General features: G+C 37.6%; 7 protein-coding genes across 8 annotated transcripts; 3 read left to right on the top strand and 4 right to left on the bottom strand.

Moving 5' to 3' along the window:
- The first annotated feature begins 191 nt into the window (after positions 1 to 191).
- On the top strand, positions 192 to 2,450 carry LOC107267951 (protoheme IX farnesyltransferase, mitochondrial). 2 transcript variants are annotated; one of them, XM_015740180.2, is made up of 7 exons: positions 193 to 346; positions 461 to 584; positions 746 to 1,025; positions 1,091 to 1,286; positions 1,386 to 1,561; positions 1,642 to 1,959; positions 2,042 to 2,450. In XM_015740180.2, exons 2-7 carry the CDS (start codon positions 507 to 509, stop codon positions 2,236 to 2,238), a joined length of 1,245 nt encoding a protein of 414 aa, XP_015595666.1. In that variant the 5' UTR covers positions 193 to 346; positions 461 to 506; the 3' UTR covers positions 2,239 to 2,450. The 2 variants fall into 2 exon arrangements, with proteins under 2 accessions (XP_024941100.1, XP_015595666.1); XM_025085332.1 differs by lacking the exon at positions 461 to 584 and having other exon boundaries at positions 192 to 346; positions 2,042 to 2,361.
- A 47-nt stretch (positions 2,451 to 2,497) lies between these two features.
- Positions 2,498 to 7,533, bottom strand: LOC107267948 (tRNA-dihydrouridine(16/17) synthase [NAD(P)(+)]-like). The gene is made up of 8 exons (XM_015740175.2): positions 7,401 to 7,533; positions 4,149 to 4,424; positions 3,917 to 4,076; positions 3,663 to 3,858; positions 3,337 to 3,585; positions 3,008 to 3,275; positions 2,778 to 2,936; positions 2,498 to 2,706 (listed from the first exon to the last, which is right to left on the bottom strand). Exons 1-8 carry the CDS (start codon positions 7,404 to 7,406, stop codon positions 2,548 to 2,550), a joined length of 1,473 nt encoding a protein of 490 aa, XP_015595661.1. The 5' UTR covers positions 7,407 to 7,533; the 3' UTR covers positions 2,498 to 2,547.
- Positions 4,451 to 7,394, bottom strand: LOC107267946 (protein S-acyltransferase 18). The gene has a single exon (XM_015740172.2). The coding sequence runs from the start codon at positions 6,792 to 6,794 to the stop codon at positions 4,986 to 4,988; it is 1,809 nt and encodes a 602-aa protein (XP_015595658.1). The 5' UTR covers positions 6,795 to 7,394; the 3' UTR covers positions 4,451 to 4,985.
- Positions 7,534 to 7,819: 286 nt separating the features above from the next.
- LOC107267949 (Golgi reassembly-stacking protein 2) lies at positions 7,820 to 9,974 on the top strand. Its single transcript, XM_015740177.2, has 7 exons — positions 7,820 to 8,045; positions 8,144 to 8,224; positions 8,340 to 8,543; positions 8,621 to 8,838; positions 8,898 to 8,979; positions 9,046 to 9,361; positions 9,489 to 9,974. Exons 1-7 carry the CDS (start codon positions 7,983 to 7,985, stop codon positions 9,824 to 9,826), a joined length of 1,302 nt encoding a protein of 433 aa, XP_015595663.1. The 5' UTR covers positions 7,820 to 7,982; the 3' UTR covers positions 9,827 to 9,974.
- Positions 9,975 to 10,203: 229 nt separating this feature from the next.
- Positions 10,204 to 11,154, bottom strand: LOC107267955 (NADH dehydrogenase [ubiquinone] 1 beta subcomplex subunit 11, mitochondrial). The gene is made up of 2 exons (XM_015740185.2): positions 11,017 to 11,154; positions 10,204 to 10,935 (listed from the first exon to the last, which is right to left on the bottom strand). The coding sequence occupies exon 2, from the start codon at positions 10,780 to 10,782 to the stop codon at positions 10,342 to 10,344; it is 441 nt and encodes a 146-aa protein (XP_015595671.1). The 5' UTR covers positions 10,783 to 10,935; positions 11,017 to 11,154; the 3' UTR covers positions 10,204 to 10,341.
- LOC107267954 lies at positions 10,956 to 11,978 on the top strand. Its single transcript, XM_015740183.2, has 4 exons — positions 10,956 to 11,169; positions 11,241 to 11,316; positions 11,382 to 11,594; positions 11,684 to 11,978. Exons 1-4 carry the CDS (start codon positions 11,164 to 11,166, stop codon positions 11,836 to 11,838), a joined length of 450 nt encoding a protein of 149 aa, XP_015595669.1. The 5' UTR covers positions 10,956 to 11,163; the 3' UTR covers positions 11,839 to 11,978.
- Positions 11,898 to 13,183, bottom strand: LOC107267953. Its single transcript, XM_015740182.2, has 5 exons — positions 12,777 to 13,183; positions 12,587 to 12,708; positions 12,378 to 12,499; positions 12,235 to 12,311; positions 11,898 to 12,153 (listed from the first exon to the last, which is right to left on the bottom strand). The coding sequence occupies exons 1-5, from the start codon at positions 12,898 to 12,900 to the stop codon at positions 11,996 to 11,998; spliced, it is 603 nt and encodes a 200-aa protein (XP_015595668.1). The 5' UTR covers positions 12,901 to 13,183; the 3' UTR covers positions 11,898 to 11,995.
- Positions 13,184 to 13,354: the final 171 nt, after the last annotated feature.

Raw genomic sequence — 13,354 nt, 5'->3', positions numbered from 1 at the left:
ATAATGAGACATTTAAAATCATTTCTTTTTGAGAGGTTGTGAAAAGATGTAATGGAATATTCTAGTATTTTAATAAATCAAGACGCCATTAATTAAAATTTATGGAATTCATTTATGTGGAATTGAAAGAGCGAGGTGGAACGTTATTAGACTAATTTTGTGAAGCTTTTGTTAAACAAAATATATTTTTGAACGCAGCTTTTCTTAAGTTTCTGTGTTTAATGCCTCTTCTAGCCACTGTGCAATTCTCTTCTGCTTTTAAGTTGTGACAGGGAGGAACTTCGCCAAGGCGAATTGGTATTATGCAATATCAAACTCAAAATATCAACCAAAGTCTATGAAAAATGTAAGCTTCTTTCCCCAGAAATATACTAATTTTGTCAGTTTCACTTAGGCTCATTCAAACAAATATTTAGTCATGGAGGTTATGCGTAAGCTTTTGAGAGATTATTGCTTTCAGGATGCAAGGGAACGGCTGTTGAAGTTATTAGTTATATTTCAGTAACATGTTATTTATTTTACACTCTTCGAGGATTTGTCGTCACTTGCCATGTCTCTCAGTATTCAAATTATTGACTGTCAAGGTATGTGTTTCTGAGAGTTTTATACTTTTACATCTGCCACACCATGCTTGGTCATATAATACACGTGATATTCTTAATTATCAATTCTGTCATTGACTATGTCTGAAATGACTATAAATTCATACATAAAGATTTGTAATGAATATTTAATGTTTCATCAGTATGCAGCGAGTGGAGCAAGAGCTGTTCCAAAAGCTGTGCAACTTCAAGAGCAACCTTACTTGAGTGTGTCGGAAAAAAGCGGATTACAAACATTCATTGTAAATCCAACAGTAATAATACCTTGCAAGGAAATTGTAGAAAAGTCAAAGATAATAGAGAATGATAAAAGAAGGAAGCAAACCAAAGAAATTGCTCCAGAGCCAGAATGGCAACAAATGAAAGTTGAAACCACCAAGCTTCACAAGCATTGTTTAATGCTATCTAAAATCAGACTGACTTGTATGTAGATTATTTGAGTGTATCAAGTATAAGAAATATTTTTACAGTTATTAATCTTTTTACAGCTCTGGTAGTTATTACTACAATGGGTGGATATGCTCTGGCACCAGCCCCATTCGATCCATATACATTTGTAATGTGTTCACTAGGTACTGGATTAGTATCGGCCACAGCCAATTCCATTAATCAGTTCTTCGAAGTTCCTTTCGATGCGCAAATGTCTCGTACAAAGAATCGAGTACTAGTCCGTGGTCATCTTACGTAAGATAGAGAGTTCTACATTAAATTCTGATTGATGTTGCTAAGAATAGAATTAAAGTTTAAGGTTTTTAAAATAAATTGGTAAATCAATATTCACAGACCAGTCCACGCTGTGGCTTTTGCAGCAATATCTGGTGCAGCTGGTCTCTCCACACTTTACTTTGAAGTAAATGGTTTAACGGCAGCTCTTGGAGCTGCAAATTTAATACTCTACACGTTAATTTATACACCAATGAAACGAGTCAGTATTTTAAATACTTGGGTTGGTTCCATAGGTAATTACACACTCACTACATCCTCTTCTCCAAGAACTTATGTAACATATATTATTATCTTAAACTAACTTCATTTTCAGTGGGAGCAATACCTCCACTAATGGGCTGGGCTGGTTGTGCCGGAAGCATTGCTGATCCAGGTGCCTGGATAATGTCAGGAATGCTGTATGCCTGGCAATTTCCACACTTCAATGCTTTATCGTGGAATCTTCGACCTGACTACTCAAGAGCTGGTTACCGCATGATGGCCGTTACCAATCCTGGACTATGTCGAAGGACAGCACTTCGTTACACTGCTGTATTAATGGGTTTGTCCTATTTAGCACCAGTATTGGATGTAACAAACTGGTGGTTTGCAGTAGCTTCTACGCCATTAAATGCTTACTTCCTATACCTGGGTAAATTATTATTTATTTTAATAACACATATTATGCGTACAATAAATTCCTCTATTAATCTCAAGAAATCGTTTCTTTTTAGCATGGCAATTTAATAAGCAATCAGATAGCGCTACCTCCCGGAAACTCTTCCGATTCTCTCTGGTTCATTTACCAGCTCTAATGTTAATGTTACTGTTGAGTAAAAAATATTGGAGCACAGCAGGAAAAGATAAGCCACTTCCTGAACGAGAAGATAATTCAATGCTAAATCTATTCCATCATGTTCAGAGTAGCTAGCTAGTATTCAAAAGTCAATTTGAAACTGATATTGAAATGTTGAGAGCCCTGTCAGACTTCCATTATGTCGCTCCTTACATCCGTAAGCGATAGTAGAAATGGTTGGAATCATGAATTCAGCCGGTTAGACAATTAGTTAAATGACTTTGTAAAATATCTTACTTGTACATAAAAAAAATACTTTGGAATTAAATATTGTAGTTATACATTAATCAATCCTATCTGTACATACTAGATGTAAAAGAGATACAACAGCCGATTTATCTTATGTACATATTTTATTTGAATCATTTTATATTACTATCATTGTCATATCACTTCTTTATTGTCATCTCTTTGCGCGGCAAACTCAATTGCCATTTGACGTCTTGTCTTTGTAAGATTTCTATGTCCAGGACAATCCAGATTTTCCTTGAAGCATTTATTTCTGCAGCACTGCCGGCAAAGTTTGTATTCGCATTTAAATCCCTGAAAAATTTTTGAAAAAATCTTTATTATAAATACAAAATAGAAAAACGAAAACAATATTTTATACTGACCAATGGATTTGGACAAGCAGTACAAAGATCAGATCTACGTTTCATAGATAAAGATCTATTTGGTCTGCGAGCAATTCGTCTAAGTTTTTTAAGACGTTTATGGGAAACTTCGTTGCCTTCTTCATCTTGAAATTTTCTTTTATCTTCCCCATTAGATTCCTAAATGATAAAAATCATGGATAACTACGATTCAATCTGTTAATTCAGATTCAAGATCAAGAGATGCTTACCAGCTCCATTCTTTTGGCTTCTACTTTATTCAAGTGTTCCTGAGGTGAGTCCCTGACATAGGGCTGACACAACCATGGTGGCAGAGTAAGATTGTAATCTAAAGATGATTCCATTTGGTCATCATCATTTCGTTTCCTCCAAGAAAGTCGACCCTCGTGATATGGTAAATAACGATTCTTAACCGCCTGGACAACATGCCTGAAGGACTCCATTGTAGAATTTCTGGCCAGGATTGCCCTCTCCTCTTGGTTCTCTGCTAAACAAAGTCTACTCTTCGGTTAGAAGCGAGCTCAAGTAAGCTAAAGTTCACTAGTGTGGATAAACGTACGTGTGTTGAAAGAGTTTAAAAAGATGTCCACGTATGTAAGAAGAAGGAGCCGGATGACGTTCCACCAAGTCCAAATATTCCTCTGCTGGTTCCCAACTAGGAGGATATCTTCCCTCAAAGATAAATGGATTATAAAGATTTCCTTCGGCAGTCATCACACCCTGCACTCCAGTCTCCTGGATACAGTGTTCTATGTCTTGAACGCACTGAATATTCCCGTTGGCAAATACCGGGATTTTGACAGCCTCCCTGAAGAAATCATATCTTGTAGACTCCAGGACTAAATCAACGAAATAATTGTACCCTTGCAATTACAAGATAATGACCTGACTGCACGAATATGTTTCCAGGATGCTAAACCAGTAAGAGGTCCTTTCTGCTCTCGTGTTCTACCATGAATTGTCAAAAGAGATGCTCCTGCATTCTGAAGCATCAATGCGTATCGGACTGTCTTATCAATTTCCGGAAATACTCTAAGCTTACATGTCAAGGGTATTTTCAGTTTTCCGCTCAAGGTGGAAACTGAAAAAATCTTTATATTAAAATGTTATTCTAATCTACACTAAAGTACCTAATGTACCTATTCGTCGAAGAAGATCCCAGTCGTCCTGTAAAAAGGCACCATAATGTCCTCTTTTCGCAATGGCCTGAGGGCATCCAATATTGATATCGATAGCATCACAATGTCCTTCAGCTAGTAAGGCCGCTTCCAATAGAATATCAGGATCATTCCCACAAAACTGAAATAGGTCAGGTTTAATTGTAATTTACTGAATTACAAGTATTAATCAACAAAACGAATATTCATTAACCTGAACTATAAGGGGACGATCCTCTGGAGTACTGACTAAGGCCTCCTTCCGGTATTTTGGATCCCGACAAAAAACCGACGAATGAAGCATCGGTGTATAACAAAGCTGTGCTCCATGTCTACGACATAAAAGTCTCCAAGGTAATTCGCTGGCGTCGACCATAGGGGCGACGATGAACTTCGCTGAGTTTAAGATGTCTTTCCATATATCAATATTCTTCATTGGAGGACTTCCGGGATCCTCGGAATTCTGGTTATCGAGTTCGACACTCATTGCCTGAGAAAATAACAGTAATTTATAATGATAGGTACCTCTTATAATAGTCTTGCGTGGCTTGTCGAAAGACCAGGACAACAAAATTGAATAGATACGGTTGCGTGAAAAGGAAGTAATGTCTCACCCTGGCACAGACTGGTAGTGCCGAAGGTACCTGGGTGAACTTAAATTTATGGAAAAAAAATACAACTGACTTGAGGTAACAAGAATAAGTAATAAAGACAATAAGGATTTTTTCAACAGAGAATTCTATTTATTTTTTTCGCAAATGAATACAAGGTTTTGTATATAGAAAAATTCGGTGAAATATACATATATATAATGTATCGTATATATATAAGTGTGTCTGTGTTAGGATGTCTGTGGCATTAACGTATCAACTTTGCGTCCTAATGCACCAATAGTGCACAGGGCGAAAAATAACGGACGGGATTATCAATATTTAATAAATACATCAAATGCGACTAGAGTACCGCAGTTTCACCCTGTATACAAATTTCCAGAGATTCTCAATTCAATTTTCATATTAAACGTCAGCAAAAGACATTTCCTGTAAGAGCTTCAGGTCACAGCCGTACCGGCACTCTGGCTACGTGCATTATCCGTCGATTCGGTAATACACGGTGGAAATGTAAAGTGATTATTTATCTGGGGCGGTGACCTCGGCGAAGCAGGTTTAGAGAGTTCAGATTCTGGGATCGGCGAGAGTTGGGCGGATTGCGTAATGTGAGCACCAATCTTGAATCTTGGTCTCTTGTGGAAGCTGCCTCTACGTACTCGAAGAGGCTGTCCACGTTTGGTACCAGCTAAAGGTATTGTCAAGGACATGGCCGAGGCAGTTCCCACATGTTTGCGATGCCTGGTGGGTAGAGTCAAAGGTGGAAGCTTAACTGGTGGCCTCGTCTGAACCAAAGATTCTTCTCTGGTAGGGGACGGAGTCATAGAGATGCAGCGCACAGGATCTTCCTTCTCCTTGGGATCTTCACTGGGGCTGCTTAATGGATTGACACGGTTTTTACGTGTATTCCGACCAGGGTCAGAATTTAGAGACGACCTATGTCTAGCGTTTTTCCTTAATTTCATACGTAGAAACGTCCTGATGCGTCTCATCGCGTTGCAACGAGATGACTTAGTCTTGACCCTGTCATTCTCATCTAGGCGTTTCCTTGACTGGCGATCACCGGTATTGGTAGAGTTGCTGGAGCCACTGATGATAGAGAAACAACAGGATACAGGGGATGGTGTGGACGGTTTGAATTCTATACGTGGCTGCGGACTGCGCACTGGCTCCTCTAGGATTGATGTTCTAGATGAGAGCTCGATGGAGGTCTCACTGGCACGACTCTCATATGAAAAATATAAGTGGAAGTTCCTACGCTCTTTGATTGTGTCATTAGAATCTGTGGAACTTTGATGCGTAGAACAGACATAAATGTTTCTTGTTTCAGTCTCAGGGCAGCGCTCTGGTGCAGACTTGCAAAAATGATATTGGACTGGTAAGTCTGTATTATCCTTGCAGAATGAAGAACACGTGATAGGTGTGGAGGAAGCTGTGTTTGCATTTAAAGCATTGACTGCATTTCTCTCACTTTTACTGCGTACATATTCATACGTAGTAAGGCCTAGGCAAGCAATATATCCATGAAAAAAGCACAGATGTATAAGCAGTACTGCTGCAATAGCAGACAAGATTCCAACAACAGATATGACTACCAGCGAACCAGGTCCAGCAGGTGGTACTGGCAGAGTAACATTGTCCATGGTGATGTTGTACAATTCCTTGTAACTTACATGTATCACGAGCTCAGCAAGGGAGATGCAGAGTACAATAAAGGATGCAATAATTGCTGAAACTAGACAGCCAATGAAGGCTAAATAATTTCTACCCCCAATGCAGTTATTCAACCACTTGCAATGATGATCAAATTTTGTAACGCACTTGTTGCACACACTGCAATGCTTGGTGCGCTTCTCAGTGGCAGTAATGTTGCACAAATGACAACGACCGTTCTCAATGACGTGAAGATGCTTGGTACGATCAAATTCTGGAACCACTTGGGCACGAGGCCGAGCCCGTACTCTGGGATCTGCTGGATCCAGTAGGAGAGCGAAGAGATGTGTTATCACATGGAGAACCAGAGCAACTATGATCACTGGGAGAAGATGAGTCCGTAGTGGAAATGGCAGTCGTGGTAGGATCACAAGAAATGTTCCTGCAGCTACTCCAGCTAGGACCAGCCAACCAAAAACCTGCTGCGGATGCAACGGCAACTGCAATCCATGCACCCGACGAAATCGTCTTTGCTCCGGAGGTGCAAAGGCGTCCTGAAGCGAGCAACAGCGCGAAAACCGAACCGGTGTGTTTCGCATGCCTGGACACGACACTTGACATTGCGTCCAGGAAGCCGACACTCCGGGTTATCATTAAACTAATTCGGCGAGATTGAGGTCATGGCGTGTGCGTGGAGAAACATCGCGGCACTAAATGCGTTTGCTGAATACTAGACTTCGAATATACATGCGATTTCCACGCCCTGCATCCTGAAAATCGATAGTGGCATGGCAACGCGACCCTGCCATCAGTACTGGACATGCGGCAAAAATTCCACTCTTCTTTTACGCTATCTAGCGCCCTTTTTCTTTCTTTATCTATTTAGCACTAGTTGGAACTGGGGTCCTGAATGTACGAAATGCTATATACTACAAAACTTTTGATCATTGCAATCTGGATTTTTTATAGCAATAAACTACGATTAAAAGTGAGATTTTCAAATTCTTAGTTGTCCACAAGATGGCTGTAAGAATATTCCTATTCCTCGTCGAACTATGTAACCTGTCTAACTGATCCGAGACTTTGAATTATATAGTTTCGCGTAAAAGTATATGCTTCTAATTTAGCAGACGTACATTTTGTCCCTACGTTCCATATTTTCGAATGCTTTATAATATTAAAGAAAAATCTATGAAAGTACATACCTCCATCTGCTGTAAAATTTGTAGGTTAGACAAAAGCACTACAGATTAATAATAATAGTAACTTTGCGGTGACAACAGAGCTAGGATTATACAATATCAGAAAGGAAGCTCTATTACAATAAAATCATTTTTCATGCTTAATCGGCAATAATGAAAAACAGAGTTGTTACCTACTGCCGCCGTTGTCGTTTGTCACGCAACAAAAATGTATAAAGAATAACTCCTGATACATTTACACTTATTAAACAATGATTTTTCTTTACAAGTCATTCACTTTTTGTTAATAAATAATATACAGGAGTACACATTTCTCTGACACACATAAAAAACAAGCATTTAGCATACAGAGATATCCAATGATGGTAAGATCTATTTATACGTTCCTTGACTGGTCTGACGATTTTCCTAACAGACGGCGATGATATCATTCCATCAAAATCCACAGCATCAAATAATCATGAAATTAATAGCACAAAACTTCGTGCCACGTAATTTTACTGTTTGAAAGTCTGTCGACTGATTCTCGTTGGTTATTATTCTTCATGCATACGATTAGAACGAGTTAGTTCGTTGTACATTACAATGGGATCTTCCCACAGCGTAGAAATACCCGGAGGCGGTACCGAAGGTTACCATGTACTTCGGGTGAGTACTGCTGTCAAACCTGCTAACCTATTTTATCTTCTCTGAAACATTAATAGTTCTACAGATAAGAATATTTAATCAAATTCAATGGCACTTAGGTCCAAGATGGATCACCAGGGCAAAAGGCTGGTCTTGAGGCTTTCTTCGATTTTATTGTTGCTATTGGAAATATCCGTCTGGTAAGACTACCTCTGGTGATTTTAAGAGTTTCGTTATGTTAAGCTGATATTGAATATGAAAACTTATATGTGAAATAATTTGTGCTGCTTTATAGTGTAATGTATGTTTATTAAGGATCAGGATAATGACACTTTGAAAGAGCTGTTAAAGGCTGGCGTGGATAAGGACCTGCAAATTACTGTGTACAATAGTAAGACTCAGTCTGTTCGACAGACTGTAATTGTACCTAGCATGACCTGGGGTGGGCAGGGTCTGCTTGGTGTAAGCATACGTTTCTGTTCGTTTGAAGGAGCCAACGAAAATGTCTGGCATGTTCTGGTATGTATCTTCATTTTTATGTTTTTAAAATTTTTTTAAAACCTGAAAGACCATAAACATAATATTTTATATTGCAGGAAGTACATCCTTCTTCACCAGCTGAACTGGCTGGACTAAGATCTTTTACTGATTATATCATTAGTACAGATTCAGTTTTACACGAAAGTGAAGATCTTTTTACTTTAATTGAAACTCATGAGTCACGACCATTAAAGCTCTATGTCTATAATACTAATGATGATTCATGTAGAGAAGTCACTATTACCCCAAATAATACCTGGGGTGGAGAAGGAAGGTATGTCTTTATTCCTTTATAGTACTCACATGATTCTAATCGAAGAAATTATATTGCAGTTTGGGCTGTGGAATAGGCTATGGTTACCTACATAGAATACCTATCAGGAGTATTCCAGAGGCTAAGCCAAACAGCTACCTGGTACACTTTTATTTACTATAACTATTTATCAAATTTCCATCGATGCCTAAATTTAATTTCTTACAGAGCAATGCTAAGACCATCACCACACAAGCACAACCTGCAACCAGTACTGGAAGTAATCTAGTAACAAATGTACCAACTGGATATTCCATGCCCCCAAGTTATGTTTCAGTAGCTGTTTCGGAATCCACGGCAAAGGATAGTATTATAACTACAGCACCACAGAATATTCAGTCTCCAGTTCCAGCTCCAATACCTATTTCAATTGCTACTACCAATGCAGTGCCTCAATTGGATCCAGCGATAGCTGGAGCATTACCTACTACAAATTCAGCAACTCATCTATTTTCTGCACAATCCAACATTAATTTCCCTCATGGTAAGACATTTGAATATTGCTACGTAAAGCCCTCTAACGTTTCTCATAAAGGTATTACTTAAAAATAGACCTAATGTGTTTTGCTAGTGAGTTACAGGAACTAGAATTTCATTTTCTTTTCTTTTAGCTACTAGCCAGTCTCCTGGGTATCAAAATACTCCAAACATTCCTGGTATGCCGACCAATCCACCATTACCACCATTGCCTGTGAGCGTAGCGACACTGCCTGGGGGAAATCCGGTGTCGCAGCCGAACGCATCAATCATGGGTGGCATTCCCAGCGAATATCAACCTCACGTGGTGACTACTCCAATCTCACTGCCAGGAATGCCACCTATAACAGTCAGTGCAAGTTTACCGCAGAATCCCACGTTTTATCCGACCATGCCACAGCATCAGAATTCGCATCCGCCACCTCTGCATCAGTTGCCGGCATCTCCAAACACCTCAGCATCCTCGCAATAACCTCGCCTTCTACTCATTGTATTGGTATATCCCTGCCCTCTCCCTATTACCTGGGATAAGAGACTAATTTATCAATGATGTATAAATAAATTGTACATGAAATCATAAGAGTATCGCTTCTATAAACCACAATGATTATAGTATTCCATTATTTGCATTGGTAAATTTATGTATCTTTGCTTACCACGTCCAACATGTAATCTCTACTACATTGATTGATATATTATTATTCTCCATAAAATTGTACTGCAGAATAGTCTAATTATGTAAGTAAATGGAGTTATACAGTACATAGATACTCAATGATAAAAACACTCAATTTTATCACGAGCACTGATTTATTTAGTATTCGTTTATTCTAAATACTTGCTAAGTTGTAGTGTTTCAACAAATGATAGAACCACAAACATTTTATTGTACAAAAACGTACATTGCAGTGTATGTTACATAGAACTATAAGACGCATACAAAGGATAGGGGCTTACACACTACATAGTAGTTTAAATAAATATCATTCAGATGATGATATCTGTATCGCCAAGTTCCTCATCGCTGGGAAGTTTTACTAAAGCAGGATCGATAAGATTTGGATCAATAGGTGGTAATCCTAGCTCCTCTCGTCGACGTAACTCTAGGTAAGCTTCCCGTTGTGCCCAATTGCGTAAACCAGCATCAGGTTGATATGCCATGAACACAAAGCCTCCACAGAATACTACAGAGACCACGAGGAAGAACAAGGAGTGCATGCCATGCTTATCAATGTTCTCATCGCTGTAGTCGAAGCCGTAGCTCACCCAGAACTTCTTAGGAGGCTCACAGGTATTGGTAGTAGGTACGGATGTCTCATTTTTCTTTGGCGATGTGGTTATGGTTCGTACGAGATTGTTTTTACTTATAGAAATTGTGAGAGTCTTCCTCAGGGCTTCCAAACGCCGGAGACGTACCAGAGCTAACATGGTGCAAAACCTGGTTATCCACTTATCCCTGGTTAGGTTAACTCCGAAAGTTATGAAACGTCTCTAGTCTTCTCTCTTTTTCTCTATCTCACTCTCTGCTTGTGGCTCCTCCGTAGTCAACAGTTTGCTTCATTTTGTCTTCGATTTATTACACTAATATAGATATGAAACTCATAGGTTTACAAATTTAACTGGATATTTATTGTTTTGTATGTGCGATGTGGAAAAACTTACCAAGAATCGTCCCTTTCTGTCAGATGACAATAAACTTTTAGAAAGCATGTCAAGATTTTGAACGAGTGGTGATGAGTAAGCTTTGTTAAACATGATGCAAAACACTAATATATCAATTTGAAAAGCGTTATAAATAAGCTGGAGAGAATGGTGGTAAGTACGTTTTCGCAAATTTCGCGATTAATGATGAGTTTATTATTGGTGGATTATTAACGAATTTCTAGGAAGCACAAGTGACTGGGAGTTTGGATTCACAAGTTTGGTCGAAAGATCAATCTTGTAGGAAAATACAAATACTGTGTAAGACGTTGATTAAAAGTGTCATCCATTTATAGGTAATGAGCTTGTCATTCTTTTATATATAGGGAAAGCAGGAACACATAAGTACAGGATGATTATGAAGGATGCAGCTGTCTCTGAAAATCTGGATCGTCTAATGACACTTATAATATCTAATCCTCTATATCTGATTGGTTGTGTAGCAGCGTTAGTAGTCCTGGTCATACCATTGTTTATCTTCATTGTTTTTGCAATCACAACAATCACCTTTACTTTTGCTGGGTTTATTCTTGTTGAAGGTGAAGTTTATAACAATAGCACTGTAGCTCTAACATCAGTTTCATTGATATTATAGATTTTTAAAAGTTAATTACACTTACTTTTTCAGGTATTTTGCTGATAATAGGTACTGTCATTTTATGCTGCGTACTCTTTTGCACTATATCAACAGTAACTGTTATGTTACTTTGTGTAGTTTTGGTTTATTTTCTCATAAATCAAAGTCTAACAATGTTAAGAAATATTAGAATACACAAGACTTGAGTTTTACATTTCCAAAAAGATTTTCATATTCTTTCTAATGTGATTGAATATACACAGAATTAAAATGATTTAAACCTATATTTGTTCAAATTATCAGTATAATGTAAAATATTGTATATAATAAACTATATTCCAAATCATGTCTGTATGATGATTGTTAATTTGGTACTGGATTCTCCTTTGAACTCTGCTCCTCCAATGAAGCACATCCAGTGGATATAGAAATTTCATTCCAAAGAAGATCACAAATATGTTTTTCTCCTTCATTTAGATTGTAACAAAAAGAATGCACATAATTCTTTTTATTATTTATATCTAAGTAGTGGTGTAAGGAAATTACTACTAAAGAATATTAAAACAATATAAAAAATATGGAGTAATAAATAAAAAGGATACATCCTTTTACATTTTGTTTTAAAGCTGTGAAATCCCAACGAATTCCAGTTAATTCTTTATACAAGTCCAATTTTCTCCTGAAATAATATTATTTGGTAACGAGATAATATATAAAGTAATACTATATACAAAATTCAACATACCTTCCCGTTTCTATTGTATGTATATCTCGTAAACTAGGCTGGACTGTTTCCATTTTATTTTTCTTGGCTTCCAACATCAAATTTTCTTCAACTAAATTGCATTTTTCTATTTCCAGTTGTTTCTAAAAACAAGATGATTTAGTATTAAGAAAGGCAGTTAAAATACAGTAAAAGCATAAGCTAATAAAAATCAGAATAAAATTGCTTACAAGAAGTTCCTTTTGTTTTCTTAAATCCTCTGATTTAGATTCAAGAACTTTTTTTTGAACACTCAATTGTTGTTTCAAAATAGTGATTTTGGTGTGCAACTCATTGATATTTTGCTCCTGCTCTAAAAAGTTAGATTTCAGAAGATATTAAATGAATGAATTGAAGGAATAATTTCAGAAAAATATATACCTTTAAGATGTTGTTCTTGCTCTGTAGTTGTGTTCTCTCTCAATCCACTCTCTTGTATTAATTCCAATAATTCTGTAATATTTGGAGCAGTATACTTATTTACCCGTTTTAGTATCTCCTCCATTATGATACACAGTTAAATTCATTTGACACTTCAATTCAAAATTGTTTTGGAGCCGTTTTCCTGTGAAGATGCAGCGGTAGACGGAAGATCTCGTTTTATAACGCAACTATAATCTGCAGCCGCTATAGCATCTATGGATAACTTAGAAATTTCTTTTAGCAGCAAACTAGACGCTTTACTTCTGCATAATTTGCAATTTATGATGTATTTCGGAGTAATGCACAAGTACAGTTTGACAGCCGGTACTGGCTGATACGTTAAACGAAAACAATAACGCAGGATTAAACTCGCACGTAAAATTAGAAGGTGTGACACGTCTATTTCTATTTATTCTATAAAAGTGTGTAGCATTGGATAAAATTGCACAATTACATCGTGAACTAAAGTGGAAACAGTAGCTTGAGAGGTTGTGTTCCCGAGAAATAATCATCCACTTGTTAACCCACTTGGAATC

Source organism: Cephus cinctus, unplaced genomic scaffold (genome assembly GCF_000341935.2).
Source record: "Cephus cinctus unplaced genomic scaffold, Ccin1 Ccin1_scaffold0462, whole genome shotgun sequence".
Taxonomy (NCBI): domain Eukaryota; kingdom Metazoa; phylum Arthropoda; class Insecta; order Hymenoptera; family Cephidae; genus Cephus; species Cephus cinctus.
This window is presented reverse-complemented; position numbering and strand designations above follow the sequence as displayed.

Coding starts and splice junctions, on each gene's coding strand:
- LOC107267951 (XM_015740180.2), top strand. CDS start 507: ATGTTATTTATTTTACACTCTTCGAGGATTTGTCGTCACTTGCCATGT. Junction 585..745: donor TCAAATTATTGACTGTCAAG/GTATGTGTTTCT, acceptor ATGTTTCATCAG/TATGCAGCGAGTGGAGCAAG. Junction 1,026..1,090: donor ATCTAAAATCAGACTGACTT/GTATGTAGATTA, acceptor ATCTTTTTACAG/CTCTGGTAGTTATTACTACA.
- LOC107267946 (XM_015740172.2), bottom strand. CDS start 6,794: ATGCGAAACACACCGGTTCGGTTTTCGCGCTGTTGCTCGCTTCAGGAC.
- LOC107267948 (XM_015740175.2), bottom strand. Junction 4,077..4,148: donor ATCGTCCCCTTATAGTTCAG/GTTAATGAATAT, acceptor GACCTATTTCAG/TTTTGTGGGAATGATCCTGA. Junction 3,859..3,916: donor GGATCTTCTTCGACGAATAG/GTACATTAGGTA, acceptor AGATTTTTTCAG/TTTCCACCTTGAGCGGAAAA.
- LOC107267949 (XM_015740177.2), top strand. CDS start 7,983: ATGGGATCTTCCCACAGCGTAGAAATACCCGGAGGCGGTACCGAAGGT. Junction 8,046..8,143: donor AAGGTTACCATGTACTTCGG/GTGAGTACTGCT, acceptor AATGGCACTTAG/GTCCAAGATGGATCACCAGG. Junction 9,362..9,488: donor CAACATTAATTTCCCTCATG/GTAAGACATTTG, acceptor CTTTTCTTTTAG/CTACTAGCCAGTCTCCTGGG.
- LOC107267955 (XM_015740185.2), bottom strand. CDS start 10,782: ATGTTAGCTCTGGTACGTCTCCGGCGTTTGGAAGCCCTGAGGAAGACT.
- LOC107267954 (XM_015740183.2), top strand. Junction 11,317..11,381: donor TAGGAAAATACAAATACTGT/GTAAGACGTTGA, acceptor TTTTATATATAG/GGAAAGCAGGAACACATAAG. Junction 11,595..11,683: donor TGGGTTTATTCTTGTTGAAG/GTGAAGTTTATA, acceptor TTACTTTTTCAG/GTATTTTGCTGATAATAGGT.
- LOC107267953 (XM_015740182.2), bottom strand. CDS start 12,900: ATGGAGGAGATACTAAAACGGGTAAATAAGTATACTGCTCCAAATATT. Junction 12,709..12,776: donor GCAAGAACAACATCTTAAAG/GTATATATTTTT, acceptor CTAACTTTTTAG/AGCAGGAGCAAAATATCAAT. Junction 12,154..12,234: donor AAAACAAAATGTAAAAGGAT/GTATCCTTTTTA, acceptor ACCACTACTTAG/ATATAAATAATAAAAAGAAT.